Source organism: Dromaius novaehollandiae, chromosome 4 (assembly GCF_036370855.1).
Source record: "Dromaius novaehollandiae isolate bDroNov1 chromosome 4, bDroNov1.hap1, whole genome shotgun sequence".
Taxonomy (NCBI): domain Eukaryota; kingdom Metazoa; phylum Chordata; class Aves; order Casuariiformes; family Dromaiidae; genus Dromaius; species Dromaius novaehollandiae.
In genome coordinates this window covers 7,825,841-7,837,334 of record NC_088101.1, presented here as the reverse complement: position 1 = coordinate 7,837,334, position 11,494 = coordinate 7,825,841, and the positions used below count along the sequence as shown (strand labels likewise).

Here is an 11,494-nt window from a genome sequence, read left to right as displayed (position 1 = left end):
GAAAAGAAGCACGTGACAGGAAAAGAGCCAGTCGCCTGCCTTAAGAGGGACAGGCTGCGAGCCCATTTAGGTGGTAGTTACGCAGTGGTACGTGACGTTAGAGTGGGGTGCCTTGCCGGAAGTGACGGTTATTCTGCGCGACGGGGGGGGAAAGAGTTGGGTCATGGCGGCTCTCGCCGTGGCTGGGAGGACGCTGGGCTTGTGCACGCTGCGGCCGCGGTTCCCTGCCGGTCTGTTCCCTTCTCTGCCGTCGTCTCCGTTCGCGTCGTGGGGTCGCGTAAGCCTGCGCCTGGTGGTGACTCTGTTGTGTCTTGGTTTTGTGCTGTAGCGGTGCTGTGGGGAAGGAGATGCAGCTCACGGCAGGAGGAAGTGTCGCTCAAGTCGGATCACGTAAGGCTAGCTCTGAAGTGCATCTCTGCTGGCTCTTCTAAGGCTGATTGTAGCTTTCCACCTGGAGGGCATCTGGTGAAGTAGTAGAGAAACCTGCAAAAACTCTTTAAGTATCTCAGTGTCCTAGGACAAAGCAATACTGTAGTGAAATAATAGTTTCTTGCAGACCTGGAAGTTAGTGCTCAAGGAAATTACTATGCAGTAGCACTTAGGAAGGACCAAACTAGATACAGTGCAATGTCTTGGCCTTTCAAATGTGCTCTCCCTGTAGAGCTGTGTGTTTACATGATTCCTGCAGGTGGTTGAGAAGAGACTTTGAAGTGCTTGCTAGGTGTGGCTGTTGAGTTTCCTTCCCTATATTGGTAACAATTTTTTTTTACGAAGAATATTTCTATGTGCAGCTTGTATTCATATTACTGGAAGAATTAACTTTCTTCCTTGTCTATTGCTGCTCTAACTTGGTGCCAGGTGTGTTCTGAGGGGAGCTTTCCAGAGCTCCAGAAACCTCTGAAAATATCCTTTAAAAAGTGTGCTAGTGCATGGGAATTCCTCTCTTTTTTGAGGGGAGTTAAACTTTAAAAGAAAGCTCTCCCAAATAGGCAGATAACACTCACTAATTACTGCAGGTTTCTCTATATCCTTATTGCTCTTTGGGGTGCTTAAGTTGAATGTTCTTGATTGCTGCAGTGAGTGGATACTACTGGTGGGTTTGGGGATTTTTTAGGTTTGTTCTCATCAGACATATATGCCCTAAGTCCTATGTGAGTTGTCACTTTCCTTAGGATAAAAAGGGCTGCATTGTAGTGCCAGGAAACAATTTTCACTTGGCGTGCTAGGAATCAGTGTGCTCGAGGACCGTATGTAAGCAGGCTTTTTGTCATTGTACTAAATCTTTAAAATTTCTCTAATACTGATGTTGCAAAACTGAAATGTTAATAGTTCTCTAATTTCAGCCAATAGAAATGGAGAATCCCTATAAAGAGCCTCCTAGAAAATGTGTCTTATGTGGAATAAATGTAGACTACAAGAATGTGCAGGTGAGTTTCTTTAAAATACCTGTGCTTAAATAGTCAAGGTGACTCTAGGTTTACTGTGTTGAAGTGGAGGGTGGAAAGTCCAAGAAAAGCAACTGAAGAATTCAAGGCTAGGTGTAATAGTGACAATGTGTGGGTAAGTGTAATAAATAATGTAAATGTGACAACCTGTTCAACCTAGTAATCCTATATGTTTGTTATAACTGTCATTTACTCAATGCTCACTCCTAGTACAAGTAACTTAGTTCTCCTTAAAAAATGACCTGACCTGACCAGAGTCCTAAAGGAAAATATAGTAGTACTAGAGTGAAAACAGTTTTAAATAAAAGCTAAAACTTTTTAGAAACTGACACTGACCTTATTTTTTTAATAGCTTCTGTCACAGTTTGTTTCTCCACATACTGGTCGCATTTATGGCAGGCACATAACAGGTAAGTATAACACCTAACTCATTCAGTGTTGCTCAGTCAGTGTTAAGGGTGTTATGAGTCAAGTAATTTCGTATCAGCTAGCTTTCTGAAAGTGACTAACAGCTGTATACATTTTTGAAAAATACTGTTCTTGGTAACCTTCTTAATCCTGGAATGAAAATATTCCATAATTATATGCTTTTTCTATAGCTTAACAGTTTGTATAAGCAGACATGCATTTTCTAGGAAGACTTTAAAAAAAAGTTAGAAATAGTAATATTTTCATCCCTTAAACTATTTGGTTATTGTGCAGGTAGGGGCTAAAAATGTTTTCTCTACACAGGTTTGTGTAACAAGAAACAGAAAGAGGTTGCAAAAGCTATTAAAAGAGCTCATGTATTTGGTAAGTATGATTATAATTTGAGTCTCTTGTAAGTCAAGTATATCTTTTATTAATAAAAAAAACCTCAATCTTTTCTTACAGGATTTATGCCAGTTATGTTTAAGAACCCATCATTTCTTATGGACCCCAAGATCTGTAATGTCAAGTATCCAGAGTAATATGCACTGTAAAGAAATGACCAATAAAACTATATTTTAATTACTGTTTATAGACTTTTTACCAAAAATGTGCTTGGCTGGCATAAAACATCACTGGTGGAAGCAGATATGTTAATTTCTTTATGGAGTGTTAAATCTCTGTTGTTGAAGTCTGACATCTACATATTGTAGCAAAATCCTTAACTGTAGGACTGTTTGGACATTTGTCCTGTTAGGAGGTTTCACTAAAGTTCAAAGTGAAACACCTGTTCTTCCCCTGTTGGATTGGAAGCGGGGGGAAGCTTATGGAGTACTGGATATCTAAGAACAGGTGGAAATATGTCAATTGTGGTGATTTCTGCTCCTCTTATGTTACCTGGGTTGACTCAATGCTCTTGGTAACACCTGCTGAGAAGAGGCTTATCCAAGGCATAATACTGTTTTTCAGCAGTAGCTTGAAGTTGTATCACTCTGAGGCAGTATGTGACATGTATCACTGCTTACACCCTACTAGTGTAGTATTTAAACCCTGAGAGAGAGAACAGACTTAGCTCTGGAAGGCAGAATGAGGAAATGAGATCTGGACTCTGCTCTGCATATGCCAAACAGGATTCATGCATTTCAAAGTAAGTATATACTTCACAAATTCAGTATGTCAGTTTTATCCCTGCAGTACTAAAATTGATAGGAGACAGTTTTAACATCCGAGCAGTAGCTTTTGGTGCAGTTGTAGTCATCTGGACAAATAACTAAGCTAAGTGATCAGAAAGTGGGAGAGTGTGGATATTCAGCTGCATCCTTCAGTTTTTCTAACACCTCCTCATCAGTTTCAGTACTGCTCAGTGTAAGCTTCCTTTCCTGGTCACTGTCCTCTTGGTCTCGAAGTAATTTTTGGTGAAGCTGCAGTGATCTTGATTTCTTGAATGCTTTTGGTCCTGCTGTGGTCCCTCTGACCTTACGCTTGGTTAATGGTCTTGTTTCAGCTTCAGTGAAGTCTCTTTCCTCTACCATGAGAGTCAGTTTGTCTACAACATTAATATTATGGTCAGTGTTACAGCAGTTCTTAAATATCTGGCTGCCTTTTAAGGAAACAATACATGTCTGCAGTCCAGAATTGGGAAAAAATGTTTGCAAAGCCTGACAAAGGAAAACATTCTCCTTTGGCTCTCCTGGGTGACTTTTGTCCTCTCCTGAAAAACAAAGGTCAGAGTTTCAGTCCTGCTTGCGCATTCTTACCAGTACTGTTTTGGTTGCATCAGAAGCTCTGGCAGGGCTTTTCAAAGAGCTTTGTTCTTGTTACTCTTGGTGAAGTTAACTGTGCAAGTTTTACTGAGACCAGCATTGGATTTATTAAACTTACCCACAGAGTCTTTACGTTGCTTTTTTCTCTTTATTTCTTCTTTTAACTGGCTCACTTCTGCTAAGAGCTTCTCTACAGATCGTTCACTGACCTCTACAGTAGAGCTTATGTTCTGCAAGGACAAGTCCGTTCTATCAAATCAGCTGTTTTCACAGAATTTGTGAATTTAACCTCATAGCAAGCTGTTTACAGATACTTTGTTCCCAGCTTTTAAAATTAAGAGTATTAAAAAGCTGCAGTGACTTTTAGACTGGATTTTTTTTTTTTTTTGAGATTAGGAACTCTAACTCTGCCTTGAGTGAGGTGTAAGACATCTTTACTTCTTTTCTCTTCTCCCAAAGAGCTAGAATGAACTACAGACAGTACTCCCTAGATAATCCTCTTAGATATTCTTTGCAATTCTGTTAATAAACTTACCTTTCCATTTGGGCAAAGGCTGTCTTGCACAGTGTTACAGCTTCCTCTTTGAGAACTCTTGCTTACTGTTTGGTGGCTGTCCACTAAACTCATTTGTCTTTGTACCCCCTCTAAGACACTAGGCTTACGTCTCATTTAGTGCAGGATTTTTCAGCCTTTGCTTGATGTCTGTTTGTAATACTAGTGAAAATATCTGTAAAAGTAGGTAAGCCTGACTTACCTTCAGTTCTTCCTGCAAGGTGGCATACATTTCATTAATCTTATGAACCTCTTGTAAAGATCCATCTTCATAAAAGAAATCTGACCTTTAGACAAAGAATCAATTGTATAATTGAAAATTAATGATCCCAGTGCTTACTTAGGAGCTATAATGTAGAAAAGCATTTCAAGTTTCTTGGTTGTTCTTATCTAAAATTAGCTATCCTTAACTAAGCTACACTACTAAAGCTCATCTTGTGGCAGTAATGTGGAAAACTGACTAGAAGGGAAACTGACTTTACTGGCCAACCAATAAAAGTAGAAGGGAAAAGAAAAACTGGGGCTTTAGTTTTCAGTAAGAAATCTTGTATGCACTGCTCTTGACAGTCTGGATGGGATTCAGCTGACTGAGGATGGAACTGATACATTGGATCCCCTAGTCCACATGACAGGTATCCCTCTGGATACATGATATTGTAGGGTTGCTCAGCCCTAGATGCCTATGTTCAGACTCCTGTTATCAGTGAAAGTTATGACTGATTACTTTCCAAGTACCTAGTTCAAGTCAAAAATTTGCCAATAGCTCAAATTGAGCAGGGTATGTAGCATTTGCTGAAGTAGTTGAGCTTTGGAGACTTCAGCTAGATAGCAAAAACCAAGATTTTCTTGTGTGTGGGGGAAAAGATCTGATTTACATTCATGATAGTTAAGTTACTTCTACAGAACTGTTGCATTTGTTAAGCCATATGGTTATGATGGTTATTTACTGTCTGTATCAAAGTAATTCAGGTAGAATGTCACTTAGTTTACATTATTCTACTTGAGACTGAATGGTGATAAACTAGTTTTCTCATAACTTGTGTGAAAGCTACAGGCTATCAGTAGAGAGGGCATATATTGTACCTGTGTTGTCTTACAGCTCTCACAAAGCCAGCAGATATACAGGAACCAGACACTGTTCTGTAGCCCTGCTGTTCTGCCATACCCAAGTTAGTAACCACCAGAGGAACTTTCTGAAAAAGACTTAAAAAGCAGAAGTATGAAACCACACTATATTAACATTCAAAAGTTCTCTCAACAGTAGCAAAAAAGTTTGTTAGGCATCACAGATTCTCAGTATAATTCCTGCTAAACTCCAAGTATTTAACTAGGACAACTGACGGGGCTAAGCAAAGCAAACTTCAGAAGAGGTTACAAATTTCAGGCATGCCTCTGCAGGACTTTCCCCTGCTTCTGGATACAATACTCCCTTGTTAAACTTTCTCTACTCAGCCTGTCTCGATACCTCCATGAAGTCAACTGAAAGCTGCCCCGACTTTTAACACTTTAAAGAGTATAAACCTGAACACTACACACACAGATTTGCTATTGTGAATAAGACTTGCACAGTAACTGTTCTTGATCACTTATGTATAAATGAAGTGACAGTTTCTGCCTGCATACACTGCTGCTGCAGGTGGTTATAAAGGCCCTAGGGGAAGGGTTTCAACCCTGCCTGTAAGAAGGGCTTTACTGTATAAGGAATAACCTCCTCTAGTGTGTAATAATTTCAAGAGTAAAATAAACCAGCACTAACAGTAATTCAATCTTAACGAGTAAGAAAAATGAATTGCTCCAAGTCATAGCATATGCTGTGCAACTGTTCCATTTAAATTACAGAACAAACAAATTACCCCTCTTGTGGTCTGTGTAAAGCATGTTCCAGTCTGTAAGTAGAACAACTTTCTGTCATCACGCTGGAAGTTAATAAAAGGAAGACAAGGCTTGGATTTGACAGGTGTGACTGTAAATTCTTGTGAAGAAGTCTTTCTCGGAATGTCATTGTCTGGTCTGTATTGCGTCTGAATTTGTACCATCCTATTATGCTCTGCAGACAAGAGAAAACTGATTAGTTACTTTTAAAGCATTCTGTCACTGTGTGCTATATTGTAGGATTTGGTACAAAGTCCTGAATTTGAACTGCGTAGTGATAGGTATGTATTCAAGCAGGTACTTGACTTTAAACCCCTAAAACATGGATGACCTGGATGAAGGAACAGAGTGCACCCTCAGCAAGTTTGCTGATGATACAAAACTGAGAGGAGTGGCTGAGACACCAGAGGGCTGTGCTGCCATTCAGAGGGACCTGGACGGGCAGGTAGAGAGGAACCTCCTGAAGTTCAACAAAGGCAAGTGCAGGGTCCTGCACCTAGGGAGGAATAACCCCAGGCATCAGCACAGGCTGGAGAGCAGCTCTGCTGAGAAGGACCTGGGGGTCCTGGTGGATAAGTTAACCATGAGCCAGCACTGTGCCCTTGTGGCCAAGAAGGCCAATGGCACCCTGGGGTGCATGAGGAAGAGGGTTGCCAGCAGGTCAAGGGAGGGGATCCTCCCCCCCACCTCAGCCCTGGTGAGGCCACATCTGGACTGCTGTGTCCAGTTCTGGGCTCCCAGGACAAGAGACGTGGCGCTACTGGAGTGAGTCTAGCATAGGGCTGCGAAGATGATTAGGGGCCTGGAGCATCTCTCCTGTGAGGAAAGGCTGAGAGAGCTGGGCCTGTCCAGCCTGGAGAAGAGAAGACTGAGAGGGGATCTTGTCCATGTGTACAAGTATGTGAAGGGAGGGTGTCAAGAGGATGGGGCCAGACTCTTCTCAGTGGTGCCCAGGGACAGGACGAGAGGCAACAGGCACCAACTGAAACCCAGGAAGTTCCACCTGAAGATGAGGAAAAGCTGCTTTCCTGTGAGGGTGACAGAGCACTGGAACAGGTTGCCCAGAGAGGTGGTGGAGTCTCCTTCTCTGGAGATATTTAAAACCCACCTGAACACTATCCTGTGCAACATGCTGTAGGTGACCCCGCTTGAGCAGAGGGGTTGGACTAGGTGATCTCCTGTGGTCCCTTCCAACCTCAACCATTCTGTGATTCTTTGAAAACATCCAATAACCCAGTAATGCTACGAAGACAACTTCTTTCAAAAAAGTATTGAATTGGCCCGTTTTCTAAGCCTGTGCTCAACGTGGAAGTCTGCAAATTTGGTTCCACTGCTTAACCATTTATCCTTTTCTAGCTTCTGCTTTCCTCCTTTTGAAAAACTTTTCTGCAGAGAAGATGGTATGTTTTAGGTGTTGCATAGCCATTTGACTAAGCTAAAGCATAACCTCTCAGCTGAAAATTTACCTCAAATGATGCTTGCTTAAAAATCTTTGGAGCCTCTTTGAGGCATTTAAATTGCTCACTTGAAAAATGAATAGGAAAAATAAAGTTGCAATGTGCACATAGGCATACCCTTGTCCACAATTACCCTAAATGGATACTGTTCTTCAGGGAGAAAGCGGTAACTGTCCTGACCAGCAATGTAAAGGATTATATACAACAGATGAGACACAAGAGATACCCAGACACCCCAAAAGACCTGAGTCAGCTTCTTGGTATGAGTTAGGTTCAGAAATAAAATACCTTTTTGCAGCCTGATAATATTTTCTTCAGGGCAGGTTCATTCAGTTCTCCTGCAGAATTATAAAAGCTACAAGAGAATTAGAACAATGAGAGGGAAAAAATGCTGGTCTAACAAATAATTATCGCCAAATGGTCTGGTAATTATCCTATTTTAAGGTAACCTGAGAAAAAAGCTATTAAAGATGTGCTGACACAGCCTTTGTCGTGGGTCAGCGCAGTTAATGTCATTATTGACTGTTTGCTCAAATAATTATGTAGGTGGTCTTGTACAGCCTATGTGCTGTTCTACCATCAATGCTACTGGAACACAAACAACTTAAAGGTAAAATCTACTTATACTGTAGTTACAACTACAACATAGTAAGATGTCTTCAGTTTGATGTGAAACAACTTCCTAAGACAGTGTGGATTTACTAATTTTCAGAAAGATTTTTTTCAAGTGGAAATCAAGTTGTGGTTTTCCCCGTATGGTATAAGCCTGAAATAAATACAGCTGTATTTATTTCTGATGTGACTTGGTATTAGCCCTTGAAACTATTCTTAACACAGTTGAAACTATTCTTAACACAGGACTAAGAACTGCTCCTTCTTCTGGCCTACCTTGAAGCCTCAGGCTGATACTACCTTTTTCTTTTTCTTTTTTTTTTTTGTGAGGCTGAGAGGTCAGAATGTATGCTTTTAGGGATTTTTTTTCCCAGCAGGTGGACATTAAGTTCTGAAGTTCATATGGTTGCATAGCTCTATAGAAAGTGTGGTATACCATATTTATTTCTATATGCATAGACAAACATCTTTCAAAAGGCATGTAACACCAAAATAGGAGCATGATTAGACACTTTGCACTTGTAATTTCAAGGGGTTGATGTAGAATCCATTGTTCCAGCTGCGTGATTTTCTCAATAATAGGAATTTAATTCTTAAGAGCTAAAATTAGGGTTAACACCAAATTTTTCATATCTGTTTACTTAGGATCCTCACCTGAACAGCTGGTAGCATGGAATGTGCTTCTGTATATCTGAAAAGAGAAACCAGTATTACTGTGGGTTCATCTGCTCAAGATATACATTCTCCTGTAGATTATCATTAGAATTTAACTCTGTAAGGGCCAGGGAAGAATTCTATATAATGTCATTTCTTAAAATGGAATGTATTGACATCTACTTAAATAAAGTTAAGAAATATTTCTTTTTAAAGATCTGTAATAATTTTCCTTCAGAAGTAAAGGGAAACTACCTATGTAAACTGTGGCTGTTTCTTTTTGGATAAGTCTTTCTCTGGTTTAAGTGAAAAATTGAATTTAGCACTGTTTTTCCCTCCCTTCTGTCAAGCACAGGAGTAGTAATATGAAACACTAAAACTACTTTGCACTCTTCAGCAAAGCATGGATGTTGTTAGCTGGAAAGGTGAGGCTGGAGAACAGAAGCCCTCAAGGTAAATGATAAAGAATAAGACACGAAAAAAATGATAGCTGAGTTAATGGCATTCAAGATCCTTTTCTTTGCCCTGATTCTGCACTACTTTCATGTTCACAAATGAATTAAAAACAACTACGGAGCAACTAACTCTGCTGATGAGTATGTGATAGTGAGACTCTGCACAACTTGATCAACTTCACAAAAAAAGTCCCCAAATTTCTGGATCAGATTGTCAGTGAGACTCTGTGGAGAAAAGTGTTATTCCTTAATTGTGTCTCAAAGTCAAACTGGAAACTGAGGGGCAAATTCTCCCCATGTTTTCAGAAAGGTCAAAAAGAAGGCATGTATTCTGTCATCCTGTTCTTTTTGTATGACTGTATTTTAAAGGAATCAATGTGTGCGTGTGTATACACATACACATTCTTCTGTTTTAGGGATAATGTAAAATATATCTCCAATCCTGTAGAAAGTATAAGGGGAAATACCTCTGGCATCTGCTCAACAAGGAAATACATAAATAGTTTTGGGCATTGACATACATTATTTAAGAAGACTGAATTATGTAACAAATATGTGTTAAAACTCTCATCACTGAAATATGCTAGGCTTATCCTGGACAAATGTAATCCAGGAGGGTTCAAGTGACATGGCTAAGACAAAAAGGAAGTCTAAGCCAGAAATTATGTTTAATGGAACAAGATGTTTAGAGGAGTCATTCAAGGGACCAAGAGCTGGTACTTCCATTAAATTATTAGATATATCTACATTAAATTTGTTATATTTTTCCAGCTGTTAGACTGTTATAAAATAATCTTTACATTTGTTTTTTTACACCAATGTGAACCTCAAGATCTAGTATCATTATACTTTCAGAAAGGTTTTTGCTGCCCACATTCAGAACTATAAGCATATATATATGTAATTTTCTGAAACCAAGCACAGTATTAGAAAACTGGACTAACCAATTGTATAAACAACTTCAACATCATCCATCTGTGAGTCAGTAATGCTGTTCTTGGCTTCGCCTTTCACATCTCCAAGGAGGAAACCTTCCTTTATAGGGGGAAGAGAAGAAAAGTTACCATTGCCATTTAAAGAAGTTTCTCTATGGCTAATATTAACAGTGTAAAGTCTGTCCTCGGGGTGGGCAGGGGGGGAATGTCAGAGCCAACTGTTTTTAGACAGAGTATGTTCTCATTCTGTTTTAAATACATTTAAGAAAATGAGCTGAGATCCGTTCTCAGATGTTTTCCCTTCCTTCTCTCTGTTTTTATTCAGAATTGAACAATTTGGGGCTTTACCTTTAACATCCACTTCCAAGGCTGAAGCCAAAAGGTTCGCCAATCCTCCAGGGAAGCAATACTACTAGTCCTGCACCATACATTTTGCCACTGACTTTTAGCAGTTTTAAAAGCAACAACAATTTTCTGACCTTACTCAGCACTGTAAGCAATCTAAATTGAAACACGTTATAATAAGGGAACAGCATAACGTAAAAACAAACAAAAAACCAGCCCAAACGCAGAGCAAGCGCACGTGGATGAGGCAAAGTTGCGCCTGAATCTCGATCCTGATGATACAGGTTACCACCACTGCCAAGCGTCCATGGGCGAGACGGCACGAGCAACTTCGCTGCAGCTACAGTTTCATTTCCGAATTACACATGCGTCTTTAACGGCTGCAGGGCCGTAACGGGGGGGAATGGCTGCTGGCATAAAACACCTGCGCGCTCCGAAGAGGCCGAGAGCCTCTTCCTCCACAGTTACGAGCGCGGCAGGCGCAATTTTTGACACTGAAAGATGTGAGAATTTGTCCAGGCAGCGACACGCGCCGCGGAGGAGAGACGCGGTGGGAGCGGGAAGCAGCGGGGACAGGCGGTGGCGGCGGGCCCGCCCGTCCCTCCCTCCCTCCTCCGTGAGCGGGGGCTGGCCGAGCCGGGGCAGCCAGCCCGGCCGCCCTCCCTTCTCCCGCCGCTGCAGGCCCGGCGGCGCCGGGGCCCAGCATGGCGGCGCGGCCAACGGACAACCGCCAACGGCCAACGGCCAACGGCCGGGCGCCTGGCCCCGCCCCGCGCGCCGTCGCCCTGCGCGGGGCGCGGCCCCCTTCCCCCCCCCCCCCCCCGCCCGCCGCGGCGGCGGCACGCACCGTGTCCGAGTCCGTGCTGAGGTGCTGGAAGGCGAGGGCGCCGAAGACGAAGCCCGAGAGCAGGGCCGACGTGCTCTCGCCCTCCATGCCCCGACAATGGCGGGCCGCGCCGCCCCGCGGCGGCAGGGAGCCCCAAGTGGCCGCCGGC

The 11,494-nt window shown here is 41.9% G+C and overlaps 2 protein-coding genes across 6 annotated transcripts; one reads left to right on the top strand and one right to left on the bottom strand.

Moving 5' to 3' along the window:
• The first annotated feature begins 93 nt into the window (after positions 1-93).
• On the top strand, positions 94-2,443 carry MRPS18C (mitochondrial ribosomal protein S18C). The gene is made up of 6 exons (XM_026112146.2): positions 94-230; positions 329-390; positions 1,344-1,427; positions 1,798-1,855; positions 2,178-2,237; positions 2,319-2,443. The coding sequence occupies exons 1-6, from the start codon at positions 164-166 to the stop codon at positions 2,393-2,395; spliced, it is 408 nt and encodes a 135-aa protein (XP_025967931.1). The 5' UTR covers positions 94-163; the 3' UTR covers positions 2,396-2,443.
• On the bottom strand, positions 2,264-11,493 carry ABRAXAS1 (abraxas 1, BRCA1 A complex subunit). 5 transcript variants are annotated; one of them, XM_064510328.1, is made up of 9 exons: positions 11,347-11,493; positions 10,164-10,254; positions 8,765-8,801; positions 7,787-7,836; positions 6,023-6,216; positions 5,253-5,372; positions 4,372-4,456; positions 3,735-3,846; positions 2,264-3,564 (listed from the first exon to the last, which is right to left on the bottom strand). In XM_064510328.1, the coding sequence occupies exons 2-9, from the start codon at positions 10,188-10,190 to the stop codon at positions 3,137-3,139; spliced, it is 1,053 nt and encodes a 350-aa protein (XP_064366398.1). In that variant the 5' UTR covers positions 10,191-10,254; positions 11,347-11,493; the 3' UTR covers positions 2,264-3,136. The 5 variants fall into 5 exon arrangements, with proteins under 5 accessions (XP_064366398.1, XP_064366395.1, XP_064366397.1 ...); XM_064510325.1 differs by having other exon boundaries at positions 7,787-7,853; positions 11,347-11,474; XM_064510327.1 differs by having other exon boundaries at positions 2,264-3,399; positions 7,787-7,853; positions 11,347-11,474.
• Between the last annotated feature and the right edge of the window lies 1 nt (position 11,494).